General features: G+C 48.2%; 4 protein-coding genes across 8 annotated transcripts; 2 read left to right on the top strand and 2 right to left on the bottom strand.

Annotated features, from left to right (window-relative positions):
• The first annotated feature begins 1,427 nt into the window (after positions 1 to 1,427).
• LOC143368609 (protein rolling stone) lies at positions 1,428 to 7,408 on the top strand. Of its 5 annotated transcripts, none has more exons than XM_076811514.1 (2): positions 1,428 to 1,853; positions 5,625 to 7,408. In XM_076811514.1, the coding sequence occupies exons 1-2, from the start codon at positions 1,742 to 1,744 to the stop codon at positions 6,482 to 6,484; spliced, it is 972 nt and encodes a 323-aa protein (XP_076667629.1). In that variant the 5' UTR covers positions 1,428 to 1,741; the 3' UTR covers positions 6,485 to 7,408. The 5 variants fall into 5 exon arrangements, with proteins under 5 accessions (XP_076667629.1, XP_076667628.1, XP_076667632.1 ...); XM_076811513.1 differs by lacking the exon at positions 1,428 to 1,853 and adding an exon at positions 2,344 to 2,480; XM_076811517.1 differs by lacking the exon at positions 1,428 to 1,853 and adding an exon at positions 2,630 to 2,791.
• On the bottom strand, positions 7,355 to 10,818 carry LOC143368608 (uncharacterized). Its single transcript, XM_076811512.1, has 2 exons — positions 9,200 to 10,818; positions 7,355 to 9,106 (listed from the first exon to the last, which is right to left on the bottom strand). Exons 1-2 carry the CDS (start codon positions 10,742 to 10,744, stop codon positions 7,535 to 7,537), a joined length of 3,117 nt encoding a protein of 1,038 aa, XP_076667627.1. The 5' UTR covers positions 10,745 to 10,818; the 3' UTR covers positions 7,355 to 7,534.
• Positions 10,819 to 11,405: 587 nt separating this feature from the next.
• Positions 11,406 to 13,569, bottom strand: LOC143367991 (uncharacterized). The gene is made up of 3 exons (XM_076810284.1): positions 13,549 to 13,569; positions 11,932 to 12,501; positions 11,406 to 11,759 (listed from the first exon to the last, which is right to left on the bottom strand). The coding sequence occupies exons 1-3, from the start codon at positions 13,567 to 13,569 to the stop codon at positions 11,406 to 11,408; spliced, it is 945 nt and encodes a 314-aa protein (XP_076666399.1).
• A 3,089-nt stretch (positions 13,570 to 16,658) lies between these two features.
• Positions 16,659 to 25,989, top strand: LOC143367619 (uncharacterized). The gene is made up of 4 exons (XM_076809609.1): positions 16,659 to 16,990; positions 18,635 to 19,012; positions 24,242 to 24,475; positions 24,630 to 25,989. The coding sequence occupies exons 1-4, from the start codon at positions 16,834 to 16,836 to the stop codon at positions 24,992 to 24,994; spliced, it is 1,134 nt and encodes a 377-aa protein (XP_076665724.1). The 5' UTR covers positions 16,659 to 16,833; the 3' UTR covers positions 24,995 to 25,989.
• Positions 25,990 to 27,185: the final 1,196 nt, after the last annotated feature.

Consider the following 27,185-nt stretch of genomic DNA (forward strand, 5'->3'; position numbering starts at 1 on the left):
ATTATTTTATTGAGCCTAAGGTGAATGTCCCAATTTCTGCTCGTGTTCCAATTTCTGTTCATTTCGCTTTTTTTTCTTATTATTATACGCGTTACGTTTGTACTATAGATGCAACAAAATAATTCTAAATTATTTAAACATTTACGCGAGTGTTGCACGAGTTTGGGGCGATACATACAACGCTATTTTTCATGAACAGAAATAAGGACATTTAGAGCATTATATATTTAATTACAAATTACTAACAGTTAAACATCTTGAAATATCTTCCTAAAATAGTTTTTGAATTGATTGATTTGTTATTAAAGAATTAATCAATTACTCTGCAAATTTTCATCACAAACAAATTTTTTACACCTTCTATATGACGAGTTACCTCTTAAATCAGTGGAAATTGGGACATTCGCCTTAATTAGTTATTCTTTCGAGCCGTAACTATTACATCTATCACTATTTCAGCCAGTCGATATTTAGACTTGTTTTGAAATAATTTTCTAAACGTTCTAGGTAATTTGAAAGTGAGCGATATGTCCCAATCATAACTAAGTACGCCATCTCTCCTTTCTACAGGGAGAAATGGCCCTCGCGTTAACATTGAAATGTTACTATGGGCAAATACTTTGTCTGCATTGTCCCTCAATGCTTCTACTACCTTACTATCCAAAACATTAAACGAAAATTAACTTAGAAGTATATGTTAAATAAGATTCTGCACACTACTCTTTTATAAAAACGGTTACCTAAACTTTTATAGCCTACAAATCCAGAAAAGCACAGGAGGAAACGCAACGACGCTATTCATTCTGAAATACAGCAACTACGCCAACTCTCCTGCTGCACCGACTCACCCTCATTAACCCTAATCTTAAAACAAAAAAAAGTATTCAAAGATATAGAGAAACATCGAAGACACGAGTTCTTCCGCCCGATTCTTGTACAAACGCCCCCACTGTCCGCCGTGATCCGGCCGTCGCCTCCCCTGTGCAAGGCACGGAGGCCGTGACCGTCTAAACGGCGCAAAAGGTTATCACTTGCCGTCAACACGGGCGCGCGCCGTGTACGTGTAAATCGGGCCCTAGTGTTCGGAAATTCGATTCGATTTCTGCAATCGGGTCAAGCTTACAAATAGGAGTCGCGACCCCCAAAACTCATAAACACTTCCACCCCCCCCTGGCTTCAGAAAAAAATTGCTTATTTTTAAAACCTAATCTTTATAAAGTTTATGCTGAAGAAGAGAATATTTTACAATTCAAATCTTGAATGAAATTGCCGCTGCAAAATGAATTGAAACAAGCAATAAATCGTTGCCCGTCAACTTGGCCGTTTGTAAACGTTGCCCCGTCTTGGAAAAACGTCTGCGGACGCCTTTGGCCCTGCTCGAACCACGTATGTTCACCTACAACCGGGAGTACTTTCAATTTCCTTAAACGATCCTTCCCTCTTCTTCCTTCACTATGATTGGATTTGAATATCAATGGGCTACAGTTTCCACCGCCGTCGGCATTATCCGTGGCGAATGTACGGACGGCCTCAGTTGACCGGCGAGTGGTCGGTGAAAAGGAGGAAGACCGCCGGGGCGATCATTATCAGAACGCGTCGAAAAGGTGGTTGACGGCGGAAAAGCGGCCACACGGTGGGGAACAGCTGATGCATAGGGATTGATATTGATTCGTAGCACGCGGGACGCCGGTTGCCGGGCAGTCACGGGCCAAGCTCACGTCGGACAGGAGGCCAGGCTCAAATGCCTCCCGAGTGCGAGGAAATCGAGGATCGCGGCGTGCCGGAGAAAATCTCCTGCATCGACGGCAGGATCAAGGAGCATCTGCGCTTCGCGACTCCGACATTGCTATGCGGTGTGTGCCAGCATTTTCCACGGTCCTCCCGTTTTAATTCACCGCACCGTAACGTCGACAGTTCAGCCGTCTTGTGTCGGGCTTCGCTTATCTTCGTACCCGCGACGAAGGAATCGGGTTCCCCGCAGGGTGTACGTGACACGCGAGCGTGACCGTCCAGTGGAAAACGGACTTAGCCATGCTCCCTGGTGTGCGCTTGGAGCGATTTGAATTTTCGGTATTTTCGCTGGTGCGAGTGGGAAGGTTGCTTCCAAGGCAGAGTTCCTTCTCAGCGATTCCATGTTCCGTGACGCGTGGTGCTCGAGTTTGTTCTTCTTTTTCTGCGCAGTTACGTCAGTTACTTAGAAATTCACGAGCATCCGTTAAGGAATTTCTTTTTAAGGCAGAGTGTGAAGTCTAATCTAACGCATGTCATTTAGAGTCGTTACTTGTTACATCGGGGGGGGCTCGATGGATTTAAGTTCCTTGCCGCTGTCCTGGTTGTACAGTTATGTCACTACCAAATCCCCGCAATGCTTTACGCGCGGCCTCAGCTGGCGCAAAAACGTGAATTCCGCTCGTCTTTTTGCGTGGGGGCAGAAAAAGGGGTTCGGTGTGCGTGTGACTGGCAGTTGTTCCCTGCGCACGGTAAGCCAAGTCACTACCGCGTTGAACAACGAGGTGTGTCGATTGAACGTAGTGCTGTTTTCTTTCCGTCACAGGTTTCTAGAATCCTTCGAATCCTCTAGATATCGCGTACAGGTGATCGAAGTCCTTATCTGTTGTATGAACACAACTTTGACCTCGGTCGCTCGGATCTGCGGATTGAAACCAGGGCGATGAAAGGCTCTCGCCAGTTTCATGAACGAATAGTGAAGTGGACAGTGAAATTATAAAACATACCAGAATTTCCGCTTGCACCTGGAACATTGAGCTCTTTGATAAGGAATAAGAAAGCTGTACGTATAGAAACTTTAATGACGAAATTCGATCCGAGAGGCACCTTCGTGCATAGAAGTCGTAATGGTGTTCCGAGTGCAGGAAGAAGTACATACATAGCGTGCGCTGTTAGGGCGCACTGGCCGCTCGGTTATTCGGGGGCTGTTTAAATGGATAGTCAAAGGGTGGAGGGAAGGAAAGGGTAACGTACGGATCGAATTGATTTCAGTCATCGCACAGGGTTTTGACCACACTGCCCAATGCGACTGGTCAGTGACGGGTCAGGCGTGCTATCGTGCAGGCTGATCATTGGCTTGTCCAAGGCCCGACGAGACTTCCGAGCTTCCCCTTATCTTTGGAGACAATACCCCGGTTTCTTTCTTACTCCTGCCACTGCCCCAGCTATCATCCATCCAACGAACTTCGCATTTCATCGTTTTTAATTCTTATTGCGCGAAGACAATGAGTGCCTAGGGCGCAGGATGCTTGAGATTCCGATACAAGAGCTTCAAGTGGTGAGAAACTGTTGCATCTTGCACCGATACCTGTGCACAATCATAAATCGGCGACAATCACCGCGTGCAGCGTTGATAAGAGCGGTTTAATAAGGTATCAACGTGATAACGAGCAGTCCCATAGGCTAGTGCGCGTCAAGTGTCAGCGGTAACAGATCGCCAGCCTCTGTTGCTCCAACCTGCGTTCAGACTTAAATAAGTTCATCTCGATCCTAACGATCGATACATCTCAGCGTGCCACTCGTAAGTAACAATTTAAAAATCCAGCGGCGCACCTGCCACGCCTGTCGCGACGTCCCGCGAAATCTTATCTACGGTGTTGTACTAAAGAACCTCCAACGAAATAAATAGAAAGCACGTCGCGTGGATTCGCGATTCCGAGAGAAGCCGGGATGACAATAAGTTCGGTCGAAATTCCACGTGCTCGGGTACGTCACGCTCTTCCAACGTTCGTCGCGAAAAAGCTGTTCTCCTCGGTGAGGTTTGCGTGGGTGTTGCGAATTAGCCTAAATTTACCGGTGGATTCAATTGCTATAAAAAAATGTACCGTGCGAACAACGCCAATCTTAACCGGTTCGAGTCGCGACCGTAATACGCCGGACGAAATTTCGCGCTGCCAGCTCACTGACGGCTTCTCCGTTTGTTCTCACGGTGAATCGCTTCGGGATAGCTGCGCGCTTTGACGCGCGACTATTCCCATGAGGACGCTACCTGAGCTCACGCGTGCCGATCAGCAATAATAAAGCGATAATCAGCAATAATAGATTATGGAGTAATTGGTATTGGCCGATTGACCGCGCCGCCATGACCTATGCGCGTCAGCCTGTGGCACTGTCCGTGCGAACCTCAGCGCCCCGGGCCAACAGGGTTAATTAGTTCAAAGTGGCCTCCGTCTGCGGAGAATGCGATCAAAGATTTTACTCGGTGCTGTCCCACCTCCATCCTTCCCAATCATGCCTCGAACGAGCAGCCGCCCCTCCTCCCCCCTCCCCCTCCCTCATTCCCCTCCTTTCGCTATAAAACAGCATCTACAACTTACGCTACGACTGCTACACCCTATACTTTCATGCGGAATCAACTGGGAGTTAGTTTAACTGAACTAAACCGAACGAAGGTGATTAAAATATTTGAAGTTTACGCGACGAGATTCTTTATCAACTCGCAAATATACGAGGCACGTTTCTCTTCGCGTAGTCGTGTTTCAGTGTCTGATATGTCGATGATTTCCAGCGAAAATCAGATTTAGAAATGTCTGCCGCGATATAGATTCACGCGAAACGAGAGACATTTGAACTGATGTTTAGATACCAGCGAGTTCCGACTTCCGTATCTTATCGTAGATTCGATAAAGTTCCATGTAAATCTAGACTACGGTGTCGACAGGTTTCTCGTGACGTTTAAACGGTTCAACGCTCGGATTAATGTCCATCGATGTTTTGAAGTCCGTTCCGTGGTAATTTGAAAGTTCGGTGTATTTCTGCTGTGTTCTGCCTGAAAATTCAAATATTTCGTTGGATTCTAGTAAGAAGGCACGGAATAGTGTTTGAAAGAGCGCTATTCTTCGCGCTGAATGAAAAATCGTTCGAGTCCGTTCAAGATGGCTGCCTCCATGGTAGTCCTATAAGCAGAGCGTAGAGGTTAGGTTTCCGCTGCTACGCCGACGGTATTATTTCACTTGTCGGGCTTCTGACAACCACTGTCGTCGCACAGGAGATGGTGTTAATATCTCGTAGGGGTCTGTCGATCCCGAGGCGAATCCTCTTTCTACTCATACATTGTTCGTCATGTAAGTTGCAAGGCCGTCTCACGACCAACGATTACTGCTCGTACTTGTTCCTCCACCCGACACTTGTTACCGAACCGAATAGGACATGGCAACGGCACGCTCGTAGTAACGTGCACGAGGAATTCCGTGTTCCACGACGATCCATACTTCGTTCGACAAAAAACATCGCGCGATCCTCATAGATTGCGAAACCGATCGATAAAATTGTCAGAGCGGGAAGCCTACCGGAAACGATGAGGCACGCATGTGTATTGAAATGCGGTGTCATTGGTAAATTCGAATACCTGTCATTACATGGTTAATTACCGCTCGTTAGAACCCAACGGACGCGACAGCATGATATTACGTTCCATTATCGTATAAGAAGAGAGATCGTGGTGATTCGATTTCCAAGTTCCGTGATTACCTAGGCACGGTCTGCGAAACAGTATTATCGCGGAACTATACGTCGTCGAAAGTTCTTTGGGCGTATTACGGTACTCTTACCAGCGGATATAGTAATCGTGGACGAGTGTCGAGCGAAGATTAACACTAACACACGTTGGCTTGCAGGTCGTCGAGCAATGGTAAAGAAATTATGGTGCCAGGAGGTGGGAAGGAAGTGGTTCCAACAGAAGGACGACCCGCTGCACCCGCGACTACTCAGCGAGCCGAGATGCCAGAAACATGTGGCCACCTGGTACCTGCTTTACCGTTGGTTGATCTGTGCAGCCTGGGCGAGCATCATCATGTGCTCGATCTTCGAGTTCGGTACCTACGAACCGATGGTCGCCTACGATAAGTGGCCGATTTACTTGACTAATTGGGACCTAGTTCTGGGCCTCAGTCAAGCCCTACTTGGCGCTCTTCTCGTATCGAGAAGGTGGAAGCTGCAAAAACTATCGGACTTTGATCTATCCGTCCTGAGAATGGGGTTGATGGAGAGGGCATACTGGTTCCTCTACGTTGTCACTACAATCATCGCGCCCGGCGTCACGATCTCCTATTGGTGCAGCGTGTATGACCCGAAGATCCACCACTTGGATCCTTTAAACATCATGCTGCACATTTGCAATAGTATTCTAATGATTGTAGACTTCTGCGTGACCAGCGTACCGTTTAGATTAAGGAACGTTTGGTGGTGTTTAACCGTAGTGTTCTTTTATATAAGTTTCTCGCTAATATACTATTTGGCCGGTGGTTTAGACAAGAACGGTTACCATTACATCTATAAAATCCTCGACTGGAAGAAGCCACTGCAAGCCACGTTGGTGTGCGTAGGCGAGGTCGTATTCATAACTATATTATACTCTATAGTGTGTCTCCTTGAAAATGTAAAGAATCGGGTGTATTTTAAGATCGATAGAAAATTAGGGGAATCGTTGAACGAGGCGCAGAACCCCGTTACAGAGAAACAGGCCGATATCGTTTGAAAACTAATGATAATAGACCATTTTCTACTTTATACAATTATTAGGCGAATTATTTGTACATTTTGTTATTGTTCGTATCGCTCTGAAGTGTAGTACCAAGTATTAGTATTATTTTCTAGTGCAAGCTCATTGTTTCTATTATTAAACACTTTGAGATTAGGGCCTATACGGTGATATCGGGAAAGTGTTCCCTGTTCCCTGTTCATTCAACGAAGGTTACTGTATTAACCATAGGGCTGTATACTCGTAACGAGGGTTGCAATTTGATCGGTGTTAATTGTCGCGTACGCTTCGTATATATTAAGATTCGCACGTAAACGGACTCAATGCGCATGCGTGCTCGAATAATACAGAATTTTGTTCGTTCGTATTTTTTAGATATTAGAGAACGGTATTCCTCAGACTATATAGTTGGTAACAATAGACTGCAAATGATAGATTGGCCGACAATAATGTGTGCTTCATTACATGAGAGTTTGAGGCATGCTGCTTTGGTGTTCGCGAATGAACAACAACGTCTTATACGAGTGAAAAAAATGGCTAATAACTCAATTTATGATCAACGCGAAGGTTCGTCACAAACGAAACTGGTGTGCAGAGAATGTTCCTGATGGGTGCACTGGTACACGTTTATATATGCTATATGCAAAGGCATTTAATCTCTGCTCACTTAATTTTTATCGCATTTTTTTTTTAAATCGAATATTCTTATCGAAATTTTCTAGTGTATGAATGCGCAATATTGTCAAGCTATTTATTTGTTATAAAAGGTGTATTCGAGATGTAACTAGAAAGTCTTTATACACATCCCTCGGTCACTGTATATACAAGGCTTCAGGAGTAGTATATACAATGGAAGAACGACGGGCGAACTTTTTGGAAAAATAGCAACGATTTATTAATAAAATAACGATTTGAAGCAATTATGGACTGCAGTATAAATGAATGTAAGGCTAAAACAAGCCTTCGATCACAGACCATATTAAAACTTATCCTACATTAAAAAATAACAATGATCAGTTTTCACCCACTTCCAAGTACAGTCGTCTATTATTCGAGCCCCCGCAAATTTATAGTACTTTCAGGCTGTACCGAGTCGAGTAACAATACCTGATATTCTGTTCCTACCACATCGTCTTGATAATACATGGAAGGCAATTCCTCCGTGAGCAATAAGCCTTCTTGTAAATCACTCGCACCTAACACAACATCCGACGCCCCAACAACGGAATCTAACACAGCACCATTCGCCTTCAATCTCCATACGTCGGAGAACGTTAAATCAGTCCGAGCTGATCCCTGATCCTTCCTCGCCTGTTGGTCAGGTAATTGCCGGTGCATCATAACGTGCGAGGATGGTTCGGCTTTTAATACGCTAGTAAGAGGCGGCGGTTCTGGTTCCGGTAGAGAGCGATCCGTTTCCGAGGAAGTGCTAAGAATAACAGCATCGCATGGCGCTACCATTATCATTTGCTCCGCAGGCTCCGCCATCGTGGGCGCGGTGTACAGAATGTAGTCCATATTACATACTGAACTCTCGGACACTCTTATCGACGGTTTATCACATTCTTCAACGGGGGTGCCATGGACTTTCAACATGTGCCCCCTTAACGTAGCTTTCGTAGTATAGGAACGCGTGCAGGTTTCGACTGGGCAATGATACAAGGTCTTGGATTGATTTTCAGGGCACAACATTTCACTTTTAATCTGATTTTCATTATTATTCATGAGCTTCGCGTCAACCGGCTCGGGCTCATCTGTCGCCGATGAATTTAGGCAAACCGCATTTACGCTCAGCTCTATTGACTTCCTCTTCGACTTCACGACAGGATTCACCCGGGAGCATTGCGTTTCCTTCGTTTTACTACGCTTCTGGCCGTTGACGGTGTCCCGGGAATTCGTCTCCACGTCCTGTTTAATCTGATGCTTCTTTATATGGACATACAAACTACTTTTCGCGGAGAACTTTGCATTACATATAAGACATTGAAAGTATCTCCCTTCGTTATGGGTCAGCCTATGCTCCTTGAGATGCTCGGATCTCATGAATGCCTTCCCGCAGGAGGGAACGTCGCACACAAACTTGCGCTCGTTGGTGTGCTTCTTCTGATGTCTCTTTAATTTACTAGAAGACGAGAAAGCCCACTGGCAGCCTTGAAATGTACAAAGATAAGGCTTGCAACCGGTATGCGAGCGTATGTGTGCCTTCAGCCTACACGGCTTATCGAAAATCCTTCCGCAGCCTGGCCACGAGCATTTTACATCTACTTCCTTATAACTATGGCATCTTTGATGCGACGTCAAAGCATTACTACTATAGTATCTCTTCCCGCACCCCTCGTGCTTGCAAACGTACGGGGCGTGGCTCTGGTCGTGAGACTTCATGTGTAGCTCCAGGGCCCGTTTCGTCTGGAACTTTTCTTGGCAGTTTGGTACTTGACACAATATCCTATTCGGGCGACTATGCAGCTTCGCATGGCTCCATAAATTATATATCGTAGTGAACCGACGATTACATCCCTCTACGTCGCACATGTAGTCTTTGCGTTTCAAGTGTGTCTCTTTGTGCCGCTTAAGCTTAAATTCTGAATAAAATGCCCAGGCGCATCCCTCGAAGTCGCACTGAAATGAGAATACAAATAAATAAATGCATACGATACCAGCTTACTCGACAGCCTACAAAGGAAAGAAGAAACGAATTCGTAGCTTAAATACCTTAAAGGGCCTTACGCCAAAGTGCGCTAACAAATGGCCTTTCAAAGCATAAAGTTTGCTAAATTGTCTACTACAATCGTCCCGTGGGCAGACCCACACTTTTCCATGCTCGGTGACTGATATTGGTTGCAAGTTGTCATCAGTTATCCCCAACTCCTCTAAAGCGTTGGATATCACCATCTCGTGATTATTAGCGCTCTCCGCGCTCTGCTCTATCATGCCGTTCCACGTCGTCGAAGTTTCTATTTTTGGTAATTTCGGAAAGTTCCCCGTGGCTTCTATCAGCTCCGAAGTTTTCCCCTGATAGATCTGCTCCTCTGTACCAGTGTTGATGACAATTTGCGTCATATTTGAAATTTTGTCCGTCGATATCGCTACAACCGCCATCACACCGTCCTCCGTATCTACAATGTCATCTCCGCATATTCTAATCTCGTTGTCTAGTCTCTTCTCCGCGACGTCCGATATTTTCCTACGCTTCTTAATAATCCTCGGCTCCAGCTTCACTTTCGCTTTAGTCTTCAATTGCTCGATTACGGCGCTCTCGGTGTCCCCCTCGGACGACTTGGCGCTTGGCAACGCGTGTATCACATTTTCCGGGCCGAGATCCTGCATATAGAGATTTGTAGGAGTCTCCGGCGAAGGGCAGTCTTTTTGCTGCTGAGCGTTATCTTCTTTGTTTACAGTCTCAACATTGGGCAGGTCGTCGACCGCGATCTGCGTGGATTTACCATGCAATTCTTGGTCATCGGCGATCATAGCTTTCCTCATCAACGAATTGTCAGCCTGTTCCGTGCCCGCGCACATCCCTTCGACTACCCTGTTGGGGGCGGTTAAAGCGAGCTGGCCGCTGGTCGACGGCAAGATTTCACCGGCGACCATCATGTCGTCAGGGGACAACGCCAAAGGGTCCAAATGGTCCAGCTGAAACTCTGGCAGTATGAAGCCGTCCTTCTCGCAGGGGTCGAGCAGCTTCTCGCTCTGGAGCTCCTGCAGCAAGGGGTCGTAAGTTAGGTTAAGTTTCTTGTCGGACAGATCGATGTCGATCGACAGGCCGTCAGGGTCCTTTTCCAGGAAAGCGTGCTGGAGCTCCTCGCCCAGGTACCGGTCGACGCCCTCCACTACCCCGGGCTTGATCGCGTCGAGGTCCATGCTCGACACGGACTCCGTGCGCGTCTTTAACCATTTCTCGATGTCGGCTACTGTCTCGACATCGGCGGCTTTCCCGATCACGTCGACGCTCGGCTCGTTCGCGGCTACGCCGTTCGGCACCTGGCCGCAGTCCACCCAGGCGGTCTCCGGATATCTGTCCCCGCCGCTTCTCACTTTCTGTTTTCCTTTTTTATTCGCCGCCTCTCTTTTGTCCCCGTCCGGTGAAGTGGCCAGCAGATCCGATGGTCCCGTGTAACCTATCGCCGTACCAGCGGCCAGAACGCCGACCTCGCCGTGCGGCCAGCCGCGAACAGAGCACAAACCGCGTCGATTACGAAAGATTCGCGGGATTTGTTTTGACTTGCAAGCGGAGGGAGTTCCTTTACGAGACATTTGACTGCCCCGTAGCCAGCTCTGTAGGGGTCCACACACAGCAACAACGCCGCCATCGAAGGTGAAACCTTGTGTAGATCACGGCCAGCCACACTTTTTGCGCGTCGCGCGAACTTCCCGCGGACAGGTGGCGCCACCGGCCGCCACTCATTTCGCGCAACTTTTAAACGCGCGCTTCGCGAGGCTATTAAGGGTTAATTAATTCCAATTACGTCTAAATCGCCCGCGCCCACGACCGCGAGGATTTTTCCGTTTTTGTAATAAACTGAATATCATAAATTATATATTACTGTTTTCGAGTCGTGATTTATAGTTAAAAACCTGTGTTTTTCGATAATTACTCTTTCACAGATTTCTCTTCCATATTTCAAGAGATTTTCATAGATCTTGGAATGTTAATTACGGGCGTTTTGGGCGATTTGGGCGTAAGTGGAATTCGCTGAATATACATTGAGCTATAGGAGCTCGATAATAATACACGAAGCGAGAGATTCTACAGGCTGACTTAAAACAGCGAACACTAAAGTAGAGAGAGCGACTAGATTGATCTGTACATTTTGACGAATTGCGAATTTATTTGTAGGCTTCTAGTCGATGAACGAAAATTGGGTTTGTTTCTTCTGCATACACAAATAATTTGATTAGACGCTAGACAAGAGATTTAAGTCGTGTGGGAAGATGAGGATATGCAGTGGAACGTATCTTTCTGATGAACGAGCAATTTTAGTTGCTCTATTCTAGATCGTTTTTCAACGTTGGACGCGCGTTTCGCGGTTTCCTCTGGGCACTGGTAGCTTAGATTGTTTGATCTGAGTGGCTGAACGGTTGCAGGAATTCTGCAAGAGGTGAAATCAGAGCTGAACGGCCGAAGAACATCCTCGGGTCGAATCCCCTCTCGACAACTAAACGGTTTCTGCCTCCTCTCGGGCGGTCTCAGTTCTTCGTACGGAATCCTGTACGATGCCTTTTGAAGCAAATGCCGACAACCTTCACCCGTTTGTTGATTAAGGGTACCCTGACCAAGGGACATCCAATATTAACAATCTTCTTTAATCGCGAATTAACCGCGGGGTAGAAAGTTTCGGAGTGCAACTCTTTTGCGCCCCACAGTTTCAAGATAGTACAATTTATCGAATCCAACCTCTTGGAGTCACGTAAATTAAAATCCTGCTAATACTACCCCTCACCTTCTCACAATCCTGGCTCATCATCCTGGACAGCAATGCTTTTGGTAGTTTGTACGCTGGGGGTGGCTTTGGCTGCGGTTCCCAGCAGGGCATTCTGCATTGTTTCACCTGCTCAGTGTACAGAAAGACATCCCCAGCAGTGTCCTTGTATCTCGCATCGCTTAATCTGGGATCCTGCGCTCGCGCCTTCCTCTTCTGTCGATGAGCCACTCGACAGGTGCAAGGGTCAGGCCAGGACCTCTTAGGATCTGGCCCGACGATCTGTTCCCACCAACTCAGCTTCTCCTCGACAGGCGTTTCTTTCACGCAGTTGCTGGGCTTTTCCTTGATCTCCAGGGGTTCCTTGGAACCGCACGACCTCCTCTTCTTCGGTTTCTTCACGGGTTTGCCGTATCCAGTTTCGAGACACCTCGAGGGGCATCCCCTGCAAGGCTCCACTGGCGATGGCAGTGGTGGTGCTACTTCGATGGCTGGTTTCGACCTGAAGATCCAGAAGGACCTGGCGCTGTCTTTCACCCCAAAGTTCGCTAGCGAGGGAACGTTCAGTAAAACCGAGTTGCGTGAATTTTCCTAAGAAAGAGAATTATTTCACGAATTCTAAGCGATTCTTCCGAATAAATTTTATTCCTCACATAACCCACAATTCCACCTGACGAGTGATAACTGTTCTAGGGTATATTATTGTTCACGTTGACGCGACACGATACCTTTGACAAAATTATACTGGGAATTTGGAGCCTTGGCCGGAAGGATGCCATGAGGAAAGTATTTCCGTGGACGAAAAACGTCCCTGAAATTTGCGGTCGACGTTACATTAGAAATTTAGGGTTCCGAAGAGGGTTAAACAAAGAAGCATCGTCTCTCATAGTGCTCCATCATTTTAAATAATCTAGGTCATTCATCCGTTGCTTTAATTTCCCTTAAACGAAACTGAGAAATCAATGTTCGACCTATCCTTGCATTGGAGTTCTGAATTTCTCCCTGAAGTCTATTCTACGACACTCGTGCTCGACGAGTTCCTGAAAAAGACTTTGTTCAGGATTGTCGACGGAAGAACGAGCGAAATTCACGATTGGGATCGCTCTATCGAAGCCTCCACCGGAATCACCGATTTACCCGAGCTGCCGCTAATGCAGACTCGGTTTCCTTTGATCGCCGACCGTTTCCGGTACCCTGTGCAAACCCTCCCCACGGGTGCAACCCCTGCCGAACCGCCCCTGTTAATTCCGAGGGAACACCCGGAATTACTGATACCCGCCTCTGCAAACGAGACGAGAGGAAACGCGTCGACGTAGTCAATATCGCGCTTATCCACCTGCGGATGCACCACCTACGGGAGGAAACAGGGGGATGAAACGGTGGAGACGCGAGAAGAGCCGACAAGGCTGCAGGAGACGCGATGAGAGATTTCGAAACGTTTGCGAGTTGGTGCAGATTGATTCTGCTCGCCTAAACTGTCGTTTGTTGCGTGCCTACAGTGTTGCTCACAAATGGTACCTCTCGCTCCTTTCACAGCTTCACCATGGTATTTGCGGTACGGAAATGTGGAGGGATAGCTGCCAGCCATTTAGCAATAGAAGCTGTGACGCTAGATGACCCAGCCATTCTCGAACTTACCAATAATAAGTTGGGCCCCATTGAAGGGCCTTACTACTGCTTGATGAACATACCTATCCAAGTAGGTACGTACCTCGCTAAGTTTCTTCAACTTCCCGCATTCCCTGCACCCGCCACACTTGAACGACACTGTACAGGCTTTCCACGCAGTGACATCCCCTCTACAGGAGGCACGTACCCCCCATCCCCCCAGATTTTCCGGCGGCGAGTCGCGGTGAGGAAGGGTGTTTACTCAAGACACGACAATTCATTACGTAATTGAATTGAATGAGGCCTCTCTCCTCCAGCCTGCTAGCCCGCCGAGTATCTCCGCGGTAGTCTCTCTCGCCCTCGCCAACGCCACACCGTACGAGGGGGTGGTGGGTTTGCGGCACGTGTAGAAACGGTGGTTGCGCGCGTGTGCGCGCCTCTATCCTGGGGGATCCATCCCCCGCGACCACACCACACCCAACGACCATCTCTGCACGCACACGCGCTAGCACACAGAGGGACTGGCTTCGGCCCGTGTCTGCCTGGAAACGCTCGGTGGGGTACACTACCGAATTAAACGATTAGTTAAACTGATTTCGAGTTAGGCGAATGAATAAGTAATCGGATTTCTCGTTAAGGTAATCGCATTGCGCCCTGATTGGCTCCGTCTGCCTGCGTTATAGACCGTTCCCTCCCTCCCTCCCCCCCGCCGTTTCGATCCTCGATGTGGTTCACTCGTTTCCCCTCTCCTTTTCACCCCGGCTTCCCTCTCTGTCTCCAGGTCTCCTCTTTCCATTCCTCTCCCACTTCCCTCTTCGTTCCTCCGATCCCCCTTCTCCCTCCTCCTCCTCGAATCGTCTCGCCGTTTCAATCTGTTCGCCTGTCCTCGTTCCGCGAATTGATTCTGCTACTGTTCCACCTTCATCAACATCTCTTGCCCTCCGTACGGTTTATTTCACCCTCCCGCAGAGCAAGCGTCATTCAGCCCTCTTCCTCGACGCCTCCGCCGACGTCTGCTTCCATTCCTGTCTTCATCCCCGTCTTCTGTCTCCCTGCACTCATTCACCTGGCCGGTTGCCCTCATCTTCGATACCCTCCCCATCTTTCCCTGTGACAGTTTCATGATACACCTATGTTCCCCAGCTCTACTTGCTGCCTCCTACGCGAGGCTTCAACTGCGAAACCTTACTCTTCTTCGGGGGGGTACAGAGGCTGTTTCTTTCATCCAATTTCTCATGGGTCTGACTATTCTTTAAAGATCTACTCGACACAGCGAGTTTGAGACTTTATCAGAGCCCTTACTAGAAGCTACTGTTTCGTCGGAAGTTTAAGGGCTCGTTCCGGTTAGTCAGGATGAAAAAGGCGAATTTATTTAAACATCTTTCGAAAGCATACATCCTCAAGAATGTACCGTTCAATTTTCATGGAAAAATTCCGATTAGTTTATAGATGAAAACTTTGAACGAGTTTTTCTCGAACGTCATTTGTCCACATCGTAGGGATAAAATCTCAAAATCTATCGAACCGATTGCTTTATAAATTTGAATGCTTATTCTGCACACCTGTGACTCTCGCAGGGACTACAACCAAGTGTTTTCATTGAGTCTAACCTGCTTTTAAAATCGGAAATAGCAAAAGAAAAAAGCTGAAAGAACATTTTTCCTGCATTTCGCTCGCCACTTTGCTAATTTTTAAGATAAATCACTAATTGTAGTCCGAGCGATAGCGACAGACACACTGATCAAGAATCTGTTTGGATTTCTGGGTTCAGATAAGTTTAACAGCTGAAATCGCCTGCTCGAGCGAGGCGTGAATTTTTAAACATGTCATCAAGACCACTTTCAAAAGCATTTGAAAAGCAATAATTTTATTACTTCTGTATTTTTTATTTACTGCAAAAATGTAGTTTAATAAATAGAAAAAAAGTTTCATTCCATTACTATAATCATTCTCGTCGCAATAAATTCGTGAAAGTCGCTGAATTTTTCGGCGCGCTAATCTGAATGACCCCTTAATACATTAGAATTCTACATTCTTCCTAGGCCATTTTTATTCCTTTCCCCGGATGTGTCTGAGTTTCCGCGAACTATAGGCGCACTTTCTACCGCACCTTCTGTCCGTCCATCCGCGTCGGATTCTCCTTCATCCCCCTTCGTTCGCGCCGCCCTGACACCCTCTGTCCGTATCCGTCCCAAACGTTCCACGGGCCTGCGACGCGGAAACGTGTTTGCCGGAGCAATTACATCCCCGAACGCAATCCCATTTAAATATTGCGGAGTTTGGTGGCTGCAAACACGGCAGCAACCCGCCCCGCCAGGGTCGCAATCGACTTGGGACACGGGGAAACGCACGTTACGCGGCCATTTCGATGGAAAACGCTGGACAGGAGAATGCTTTCGGCTGTGCAGTCGAGAGAGTTTGCAGAAACTTTCGAAGATACTGAAATTTGAAGGAGTCTCGAAATGTCGGGACCCCGAACCGAAATCCTATCGAGAGTATTTAACGACTTAGTGGTTGAACGTCCCAAGGCCAGTCTAAGTCGAGTAACGATTTAAGAAACAAATAGATTCGTTTCTCTCCCACGTAAAAGTTGCCGTTGCAAAGGAAATCTCGTCCCCAAAAGAGACCGCAAACCCTTCGATATCGCCAGCAGATTCCGGCACGATTTCTCAGCGCAACGATCCGCGCCGCTCAACAGCCCAATCATTTCAAATCGATTATCATCCCCGTGCAATAACTATCCGCGGTGTAAACAGCGACAACGGCGGCCCTGAACGCGCACCGTTCGCGCCTACCCGCGACGCAAGAGCGAAAGGGACGATCGAGCGGTGGTAGGAGGAAAGACAGAGCCGGCCGACGCGACGCGGCACGGTGGACCCCCAGTGTACAAGCAGGGGTAGTTCCGAGGGGGTCGTAAACGTGGCTGGCGAGCAACAGAGGGGTAGGAAGGCAGCCAACGCCAGCCGTTGGTAGGTGGTAGTTTGCGCTTGGCGGGTGGAAAAGCGGGCGCAAATGCTAATGAGCCTCGGTTTACGGGACGGAGGGTGCGATAGAAGCGGCCCCCCAGACGGAGGGGTGGGTGGCAGAGGGATGAAGGGAGATGAAGAAGGGTGAGGCGAGGGCGTGTTGGGAACGCCCAGGCGGTGGCGCGATTGGCCGCCGCCCGAATGGCGTCCTGGGGGACGCGTGGCGTCGCGACGCCGGGCGTCTCGTGCTCCTCGAGGTCGAGTCGAGCCGCCTACCCCCGTCGGTGCCCACGGCCTCGACGACGAGGTCGACGCGAGCCGCGTCGTCGCGCGAGTCGTCTCCGCGAGGATGGAGCAGCTCGCCCAGTTCGTGTCCAAGAGTTTCGACAACGCGAGCCCCCCGGCTGGCGAGCACCCTGCCTGCAGGGCCCCGGAGCGTTCCCCTTCCGCGAGGATCACCCTCAGTGTCGCACACCTCCTTGGAGATACCGCGGAGAACGATTGCGGTACGTCCAGGATCAGCCACACGGGTTTCCCTGGCACGACACCACGTGGATTCCTCGATTCGTGACTGTGATCCTCCTTGCTGGTAGTTGGGGGATGATAGCAGTTGCAGCCGACGCGAGGATTATCGTGTGGCGTCGGCTGACACGGCGACGATGCACAGTGGGGAAATTTTTGCGACTTTATGGCCAAAACTACAGAAATGAAATTTTTGAATTTTGCAAATTTAATACGAATGTCGATTGAAGAACTATGTACATTTTCGTGCTCAAAACCTGGAAACTTATTTTTAATATATAAAATTCGGCACTTTTACGTTCTAATATATGAGAAAGTAAATTATCCAAAAAACAGCACTTACAAAAAAAATTACGAACGATAAAGATTTTTTTATTATTTACTCTGCTACAGTGCAGCAGGCATAGCAGAAGGGTAATCGCTTCTGACGACAAACAAAGATACATAATACAAACAATCAAACAAATAAAATCGTTTAAGAAAGAATAATAAGGGTTGCAATGTGTGACATGTGAACCAGTCTCGGTCACAGGTATGTTGTTTGTTAGACAAGAAACACTGGATCGTGTTTAAAAAAATGCATATAATTATAAGATTAGCAACTATTAGTAATTAATAATTGCATTTATAGAATCAAAATAGTCGAACGTAAAATAGGAATGAAAATCATTGCAGGATATTATGGGATTGATAACTATTTTATGTATTGAAAATTGATTCTTATATGAAAAGGTTATTTGTAAAACACTACTTTAAAAATTGTATAAATTACGTATTAAAAACCGAAACATAATTATTTTGAGGACAAAAAGATATCTGACGCACCACTAGGAATTGAATCCATGCGTTGAAATTATTTTCAGATCTTTGGATAACACAATATAGGGTTAAAAAATATAATATTTTTCCGTGTAAGCAATAAATGTAACCTTATATTTCTGGTGGTGTACTAAACAAAATATTTATGATCAAATTCTCCACATAATAATGATCCGCAAGCAATTTTTAAATGAGATAAGCACATGGCCAAAAACAGTGCAATGGCCACAAACGGTACATTTACCCTAAGTGTTTGAAGCAACTTGAAAATCTGGATTAATTCTCATATTAGTTCTTCGATTGACATTTGCATTTACTTTGTCGAATTGAAAACTTTATTTTTGTGGTTTTGGCCATAAAATCGCGAAATTTCCCCACTGTGCGATGTCGATGGAATGCTCGCGTGGTTCTATGTTGTGCAGGTTCTATTGGATCGTCAAGTTAAAGGAGAATAGTGCCGCTTCTCTAAGGCTGTCTCCTTGCTCGGTCAAATTACCTGCACTAACGATACACCCAAATTCGTTGAAACTACTCTTCTTCTAATTATGACAGCCTTTCTGTCATCCAACAAATCATCCACAAGTTTCTCACAATCAGAAGTCTTCCCTGCCTGTCTCCAGAATCTTCCCCCGCAAGTAGCGCTTCTTTTTCTCAAAAGCTCCCACTGAACCTCAACGTTCCATCGTCGAATAAACTCTCCTCAGAGAAATTCGGGGTAAAACTGTCCCGCGAAGAGATCCGAACGACAAACTCCCACGAAACGACGTCCAAAGATTCCCGTGAACTGATTCGACGCAACCGTTCTCCAGATGCCGTCGCGACGGCTCGGGAAACCGCTCATGAGGCGTCGAGCGTCGAGGCGAGTAGCGTGGACGAGCCGCCGTCGCCGGAAGGACGCCTACAGCCGGAAGACCTCTCCGTCACCACCAAGACCAAGGAGGCCAAGGACGTCGCCAACACCACCGAGAGTCTGTCTCCTCTCAAGACACCGGAACTGAAGCTCTCGGTGAGGAAACTGTTGGGATGTAGCCCCTCGCCGCCGCCGATTTCGAGGGATCGATCACCGAGCCCGGACAACTCCGTCGAGCTGAAAAATCACCCGTCCAGCGACGTCAAAACGACGGACCTCAAGCTGCCGTCGCAGGTGTCCAGGTCGTTGATGCAGGGGCAGGACGAGGGCGCGAAAGGTAAGAGGAATCAGGATCGTGAAGATTGGATCCTTACTGTCTATCGATGGTTGATCACTGAGTTTGTGGAAATTGGATATTCTGTTGCTTATTAGTAGCCTATCGAGGAATACACGATATACCTACGACTGTAATTACTGCAGGTGATCGAGGTCTGAACTCTGAAGCTTCTTCAGAAAACCATCGCCCACATATCTCAATCGAATCTTCTGCCTTAAGGTGCGAATCCACGAGGAGACAAATAAAATCGTGTCTCACATGAGACTTTAATCTCACGAGACAAGTTTCGTGAGATATTTTCAAAAATTTCATCTCTCGCGACTATTTCCATTATTTACATTTAGTCGTTGAGATTTTAGCCTCGTGATGGAAAAGTCTCGTGTAAAATCTCGTCGTGGATTCGCACCTTCACGATTCTAAATCTGTACACTGAAACTCATTTGCTACTCATACAGACATTTACGGAACCCAGATTACAGAGCAATCTACTGAACTGAAACGATGGAAGAACGTGAAAGATTTAATTGGAGAATCGAATTAAAAGTACTGACTGATCCTATTCGAAAATAAAAGCTTTGAACGACACGTATCGTAGGGGAATAGCGAAGATGCTAAAGGATCCTGAAGGGACTATCAGATGGCAGCTGGTTCCCTTTGCAAGACGCGATCCTGTGCAGGAAGGTCAGGGACCTCCGACGAATTCGTGGCCCGACACGTATCGTCGGTGGGGTTCGATCTTCGTTTATAATTCAGGACGTCGTCCAATAAAGCTCAGAAGTGATTGGGAATAGCTGACCGTTCGCAACGTAACGATCACCGACCTCTAGTTTTACCCACATGCCAAGTCGACTTCAATAACGGCCGCTCACCGTCCACCACTTGCGATTTCCTTCGGCCGCGTTCCTCGTCATCTTTCACTTGAAAAAATCGAACGGCCACTCGAATATCCATCACCTCGAACGACACCGTACCAACAATTTAAATTCGACCAACGAATCAGAAGAAACGATCGACATTAAAGCTACATTAAAGCAGGACTCTCGTGTTTGAAGTAAGGGGTGTAAATAACTGAAAGTATCTTCAAAGAGGAAGCTTCCTCCGACCTAGAAAAATTCACTCCTCTGAAAACCAATTCCCTCAAGCTCCCAGCGTATTCCAGATTACTCCAAAGTCTCCAACCGAAATTGTATCATTAATCCCAAGTACAGGTCCCACGATAAATCCCGCGAACCGTGTCAATCGCTGGGAAAGGAGGCTGGAGTCGCGGTGGACGTTGTTCACCGCTAAAAAATTCAATCGACGAGCGGGAGTTACATACGCGCGCGGAAATTGGATTCAAAGCGGGTGGCGGAGGGCGGGCGTGCGCAAGTGCAAATGGAAATCGCGTTAAAAACTGACGGCGTTTCAAGTAACAACGCCACGCAAGCTCCTCGCGGCGATAACTCGGCCCCGTCTATTGCGGCCAGAGCTCGCATGAATTTATGGTTTAATATGCGGCCCGCCGCGTTAGTTGTGTACGCCCCCAAACGCACACACAGGCCTGCCGAGGGAGGGGGTGGAGAAGCGCTCTCCTTCTCCCTCCGCCGCGTCGTATCTCTCGGGGGCCCATAACTTTTCCCGATTAAGCGCAAATCAAAAAGCAATCTGCTCGGCCGGCAGCCATCGGACGCGGCAAAGTAAAACCATAAATAACCGCGAGCTGAAGAAGCGGCGAGGATCGTTCCTCACCACCCCCGGCCGCTGGCTCCATTCTTCTGTACGCGAGAAAAGTACGCGGCGTGCAGGTTAGCGCCGCACTGATACTTTTCTTCGTCTTTCTTCATTTCTCTACCACTGTTTTTTTTTTGTTTTTTTTTTAAGGGTAGATATCTCATTTCCGGTTAACCGTGAAATTCTCCAGCGCTTCGGTGTGCTTTACGTTCGATACCCGGGCGTGACTGAATTCGAGACAATTTCACAGTGCAGGGGTTGCTTGGAAGTGGAAGATGAAGGGTGTGTAAGCGAAAGAAGGCACGGAGCACTGGAAGCTTCACGCAAGTCGAAGAGAAGGTACATAAATATCGAGGAAACTTTCCACCCCCTGGCCCATCGCCATGCTTCAAAAACTCGCATCCCCCTAAGCAACGAGCGCAGACCATGCGAAGGCGCAGCCTCTGACCAGGGGTCAAATGGAGACGATATCGCGATGGTATTTTGGAAAGGAAAGGATCGCCGAGGGTGGGTTGAGATCGACGCCAAGTCAGGCAAACTAGCCTGCTCTCGAGGCTCGCCGAGGGTGATCTATCGCGACACTTGGCCCTGCTTTTCTTTCGGCGATATTTGTTGCGTCGCGTGGGCCATCGTTCTTCTCTGTGACTCCTGAGAAATACCGCTTGCGCACTTCCAGCTCGCGAGAGGATTTGTGGGTCTGATTACAGCGGGTGTCGATGAAGCGAGTCGATCGATTGTGCATGCTTTAGATGGCTCATTAATTAAAGAAAATGTGCACGATGGAGTTTGCTGGGAAGTTGAATACTTCGGTCGACTAACAGAGGCGCTAACTAACTATAAGAATCTATTCATCAATAGACTTCGAAGGGATCCTCTGCCAATCCTCAGAATCAGCTGGAGATAGTACCAATACACGAGGGAGAGGAACCTCGATCCTTGCACCTAAGCATCTAGAAGCTTATTTATTCATGAAGTCGGGCTGCGTGCCATATGCAGTTACAGCATACGGCGACAAACAGCCGAGGGGGTTAAACAGCCATGTCCCCGGCGCTTTTATACGCCTAATGGCTCCGATATCCCGACTCGGCCCGCAAAAGGGGGAAAAATCCAGGGGCCAGCGGCGACGATCACCGAGAAAAGAGAGCCAGAGGTCGGGGGTTGCGTTTGCGGGGGGTGACGAGGGTGGTTTGACTGGATCAGGCCAAGAGGGCAGCGCTCTTAGTAATCGAATTAGCGGCCCCTCTCGTGTCCGAGTGTGATTGCTTCGGGTTTTCCAGGAGGGTTCTCCGCGCTGGCCGCTTCCTCCCTCTCCACCCCCGTTGTCTTTCTGATTCGCCGTACGATACTCCAGCAACGAGTTCGCACCTACTGTCCCCGTGTGTACGTTGCTCGTTGCAAGAGTTTAGGAGCTTTGAGGTAGAGAGCCCGAAACAACGAGGTCGTGGAATATTAGATCTTGAATAGAATTTTTTGGACACGATACTTAGATTTTGGAATCATAAGAGTACGAGAATCTAGGCTCTGGATTGTTTAGAGTAGACGTCGTTACGTTTACAGTTCAAGGGGGAACAAGCTTCTAGGCAACAACCTATCCTAGTGTAAACCTCAGAGTTTTACAGTTACGATTCATAGTAACATATCACCCATTGCTCGTGACCGAAAGCCTGACGAGGACAAAAATCCTCCATTAAATCCCACCCCCGTTCTACCGATGAAACTCGAAACACTAGCTCTTGCACCATCGAATCACCGAATTGCTGTCGTTAGAATGATCAACGGCGAAACACGCAGGGAATGAAGAGAGAGAGAGGGATATAGAGGGCGACAGAGGCAGATAGAAATGGAGCTAGAGCGAGAGAAATAGGGGGTGGCGAAACGGGAGGGAGATGTTCGATGATAAAGGGGCGGATGACTGGGACGAGAATGGGTCTGAAAACCGCGCGAGTTATTTTGCTAGGGGAGGCGGGGGTGTTTTAAACCGCTGTACATATGGATGCGGGCGTCGCTCAGCCAGGGCTCCGATTGGATTACGTAGGTATTCGCTAATTGATTAAAGCGCAACGCTGCGTCGTCATCGCTGGCTGTCTGTCCTTCTAATTTCTCCTCGTTTTAATCCAACCCCGCACCACTTGTTTTTTTATTTTTTTTTTTTCAATCGAAGTTACGAGTTTCACGCACCACTCCCGCGTTTTCCCTCCTGTTTTCCTTGCCACCATTTTACAATTTCCTCGGGCACGCAAAGAAGTCTCCAGAGACGAGCATGCAGGCATCAAGCTCGCTCGATAAACAACGTCGCGCATTGACAATTTATAGGAGCTCCACCTTTGTGCGGGGGTGTGAAACGTGGACAGATGCAGAAAGCCGAAGAGGGGTGATTAAGGTGGCGAACAGTAAAGCAGGCAGAGGAGACAGAGGGGGCGGGGAGGAAGGCAGGGGGTAACTAACGACCCCGTATAAGACTGCGTAGCTCACCACTTTGCTAAATTATATAAATCACATCCCCTTCGTCAAGGGCTCTTACGCGAGACGCTTAATCCACCCTCCGCCGCCCCCTGGGCCCTCCCCTCGCCGTCCCGTTCTCCGGAAGCAACGGGACGGATACCTCCTCGAGCTCCCATCGGCAACACCTCCGAGAGTTGTACCCGTAGTTACTTTGCATTAAGCAGCCATTAATTAAATCGTATACCCGTTAATTACGCGGGGGTCCCGTCTCCTTGACTCGCGGCGGTGGTTGCGGCGCGTCTGTAGAAAGACGGACGCCTCTTTGGAGTTTTTAAGATCGGTTCCGAGGGAAACTCAACGCTCGAACGGCGGCGAGAAGTAATTAACGCGCGTTGACAGAGGTCTGGCGATGTTCCCTTGATGGGTTTTTAAAATTTCAAGTCTAAATGGGGATGTTTACCTGAGTCGCGATAATTCCGAGGCACTGCGACTTCCTCGAGTTCAAGTTCCACTATTTACGATGCAGTTACATCGATTGTTATTAGTCAGAGCTGCCATTCTCTTTCTTTTCTATCTTTCCCAAGTTCGAAAGTTTGAGCTTCGAAATGGGGTAGTTTCGGTTGCTGCAAGTGTGATTAATCGTCGTCTTTTAACTCGCGCAGAGTTATCAGATCTGCGCGAAGAAACTTGCGAGGACCTTTTCGATGTTTGTCAGGGAATTTCGCGAGGGAACGATTATGCCGCGAGAAGCGGGAGTCGCGTTTGGGGAAGACCTATCTCTAATGTCAACTAATTAGAAGTTCCCGACGCGTGATTTGAATAAGATTCTCGTAAACGACCGGAATTTATGCTGATGTCGGGCAGACCGGAAGAAATGACCTGTGAACGAATCGCGGAGATTAATTCGACACTTCCTCGCGACCGTGTTCATCCACGACGTACTCGTGGACCAATTCTCGCGAGAACTCTGAGTCATCTGGCTCGAGCGAAGGGTACACATCCTTGCGTAAAAGTGTCTTTGTTCAAACGATCTAATTACTTCTAGCTCCCTACCACTTGCAACTTCTATTTTTTCAGGCTCAAACTGCCGCAACAGTGGAAACGGGAACGGCAAGCAGAGAAGGTCGCGGACGAACTTCACGTTAGAGCAATTGGCGGAACTGGAGAGGCTGTTCGACGAAACACACTACCCCGACGCGTTCATGAGGGAGGAACTCAGCCAGAGACTCGGTTTAAGCGAGGCGAGGGTTCAAGTTTGGTTTCAGAACCGACGGGCGAAGTGTCGCAAACACGAGAGTCAATTGCACAAAGGTACATACGTTCATCCGGCACGACCATGAGGGTAGTGAAGTAAAAGCCAAGCCAAGAATTTCCTTCGACTTAGCTTACTCTCAACCTCTTCAAAATCAATAGCGATTGCGCAACAGTAGCCAAATTAACATCTCCATCTTCCTGAAAATTGCAGGGGTAGCAGGTGGGCTGGTGCTAGCACCGCGAAGTCCGCCAAGCCTGGAACCCTGCCGCGTGGCGCCCTATCTACCAGCCCTGAGGTTGCACCCCCCGATACAGGGTGCAGGAGGGAACGTGACCGCCGCAGCAGGTTCTGCCTTCGACCCAGCGGTCCTCCACTACGCGGCAGCTGGTGGACTTTTCTGTCTGCCACCGCCACCACCCCCGCCGCCCACTTCCACGCACCATCACCATCACCCCCTGAGCCTGGCAGCCTCCCTGGCCGCTGCGGCGGCCCGTTCCAAGAACAGCAGCATCGCGGACCTCAGGCTCAAGGCCAGACGACACCAGGAGGCCTTGGGCCTCGACAGGCCCGCGTAAAAAAGGCCCGCAGGCCTGGAAGACCTCGGAACAAGAACTCGTAACCCAAAGGGGACGTTGAGGGATGCTATCGGGGGCCGTTGTGTCGCTAGGTGGTGAGTACGGACGCTCTGATGTTCTCTGTTGTTTTCCTCGGTTTATCGAGTTTGCAGTTGCGGAGGGAGAGGGTTTTCTTGTTAGTTATTGTGATTTAAAAGACGCGGCAGTTTTAGAGGGTGCAAAAGAGTTCTAACGTCGACGGGATTAAAGAGTTATAAATTGCGAAGCCTTACTTCCGGATTCTGTGGGATTTTAGTGAATGTCTCTATGGATTATTGTTGGGCAACAGTGATTGTGTCACGGTGGACGTTACGTGGAACGTATGATTACTTTTGCGGTAGAAATTCGTTCGCAGTTCGAATAGAGTTTAGGGATGAAGCTAGCTTAATTGTTAGGGCGGAAGTAATTCACCACCGTTGCGGATCAAGTCGCGGTTGACCGTGACAACTACGGTGACTGATTTGCGAGAGCTGCGATTTGGCCTTCTGTTGCCGAGTGTCTGTTAAAACCATTTTCAAAAGCACTCGGCGACGAGACGGCTCGTGTCCGAGAAGTACAAACGGAGGCTGGACGTGTATAAAGTGAAAGGATTTTAGAAGGCGAGTGTATTATACATAATATATACATAAGTATTATAAATAGTCGAGGGTCAGTAGTAGTTGGGCTTGAAAATTACGACGAATCGTAAATGGACGGCTGTTCCTTCCCGAAGCGCAATCGTTGAGCTCGCAATGTTCCAAGCGAACTTCGATGCGAGAGAACGATAGACAAAGACAAATAAACATACACACAAGGACGATCGATCACCCCTAAACTTCCAAGGGTAAGCTTTCAAAATTTCTGTAAAATCCGTGTCAAGTTTCGAAAGTGAACATTAAACAGGCGCGGCGACGTCACTTTAAGGCTGTTCTCGAGCACACGATTGTCATTCTGTATACTACTAGCTTTAAAAAATATATATACTTGAATCTTAAACAAGCAGTGGGTCATTTATTACGTGTCGTAAACAATTCTCCCTTAAATCTTCACGCTCGCAGAAGCTAGCAGACAAAAGATATCAGAAGGGAGGCAGAAAATATAGGAATAATTGAAGAGCCCTTGCCGAAAACACTGTAAGTGCCAAAAATCAAATTCTACACTATACAGTTACCATTGGCACGCAGAACATTTCCCGATAAAAAATCTCCTTTTTTTAATTCTGTCACTTACAGTGTTTTCTACAAGCACTCTTGAATTGTAAATTAAAAAACACTAACAGCATTCAGCAAACAGAACCCTCGACACATACCAACCCCCAAATTACCATACATCGTAAGTCACGATGAGCTCGGCCACCAATTAGAATTTACCCAGGAGGCAAAACCAAGGAGATCAACCGTGAAACCCCCGAAAAAGCCCCAGCATCGAGGATCCTCCAGGACAAGGAGGAGAGCAAGTCTCTGGACCCCGTGGCAAGGACAAATCGCGGCGTCCTGGCAACAACCGTCCAAGACATAATTCTTGGGGATGATTCACGGGCGGGTGGACAGAGAGGCCAGTGGATGGTTCTGGTGCGCGTTCGCCGTGCTCGCGATACCGCCGCGCCGTGCCGCGGAGGATCGCCCCCGGGACGCTGGCCAGCAGCATCGTCGTCGGGGCGCTAATGCAATAACGCGTCGGTACGCGGATAAATCAAGCCGACCGAATCGCTCCGCCAGTCCTGTGCACCTAATCGCGTTACCCCGCTCGTCCCCCGGGCGCCATTACCCCCGCGTTCCCGTGAGTTAGGGCTTCGAGGGTGCACCGTTTCTTTGGCCACGGCTTTTTTTTTCATAGCTTTCAAGCCGCTGCGAAACGTTCGCGTGCTCAACGAGGCGTTCTACAGGCTGTTTCTTGGCTGTTGCTCGATTCAGTGGTGTCGCTTGGGGTTAAATGCGGGGTGTTGATATTTACTGTTCATCTGAAATCTCTGGATCTCATTGTTTCGTTGAGGAGTTAGTTTAGAATGAACGTGATGCAGTTGGGTACGAAGTTACTTCAGGGGAGTAACGTCGTGGTGAGTAATATCGTGAGAAACGGTGAGACGATACGTTCTGCTCTCGAATTACTGGGAATATGTATGCTTCGATGTACCCTTGCCGCGGTTTTAGAGGCTCGTAACGCCTCTTCTAGC

Source organism: Andrena cerasifolii, chromosome 4, assembly GCF_050908995.1.
Source record: "Andrena cerasifolii isolate SP2316 chromosome 4, iyAndCera1_principal, whole genome shotgun sequence".
NCBI classification, from domain to species: domain Eukaryota; kingdom Metazoa; phylum Arthropoda; class Insecta; order Hymenoptera; family Andrenidae; genus Andrena; species Andrena cerasifolii.

What these genes read in the sequence shown, in the direction of transcription:
- LOC143368609 (XM_076811513.1), top strand. Translation starts at nt 2,366, where the DNA reads ATGCTTTACGCGCGGCCTCAGCTGGCGCAAAAACGTGAATTCCGCTCG. An exon ending in GCAGTTGTTCCCTGCGCACG is followed by an intron (nt 2,481 to 5,624) that starts GTAAGCCAAGTC and finishes GTTGGCTTGCAG; the next exon opens with GTCGTCGAGCAATGGTAAAG.
- LOC143368608 (XM_076811512.1), bottom strand. Translation starts at nt 10,744, where the DNA reads ATGTCTCGTAAAGGAACTCCCTCCGCTTGCAAGTCAAAACAAATCCCG. An exon ending in TTGGCGTAAGGCCCTTTAAG is followed by an intron (nt 9,107 to 9,199) that starts GTATTTAAGCTA and finishes TTCTCATTTCAG; the next exon opens with TGCGACTTCGAGGGATGCGC.
- LOC143367991 (XM_076810284.1), bottom strand. Translation starts at nt 13,569, where the DNA reads ATGGGGCCCAACTTATTATTG. An exon ending in TGGGGCCCAACTTATTATTG is followed by an intron (nt 12,502 to 13,548) that starts GTAAGTTCGAGA and finishes TCTCTTTCTTAG; the next exon opens with GAAAATTCACGCAACTCGGT. An exon ending in TGAGCCAGGATTGTGAGAAG is followed by an intron (nt 11,760 to 11,931) that starts GTGAGGGGTAGT and finishes TCCCTTGGTCAG; the next exon opens with GGTACCCTTAATCAACAAAC.
- LOC143367619 (XM_076809609.1), top strand. Translation starts at nt 16,834, where the DNA reads ATGGAGCAGCTCGCCCAGTTCGTGTCCAAGAGTTTCGACAACGCGAGC. An exon ending in TACCGCGGAGAACGATTGCG is followed by an intron (nt 16,991 to 18,634) that starts GTACGTCCAGGA and finishes ACCGTTCTCCAG; the next exon opens with ATGCCGTCGCGACGGCTCGG. An exon ending in GCAGGACGAGGGCGCGAAAG is followed by an intron (nt 19,013 to 24,241) that starts GTAAGAGGAATC and finishes CTATTTTTTCAG; the next exon opens with GCTCAAACTGCCGCAACAGT.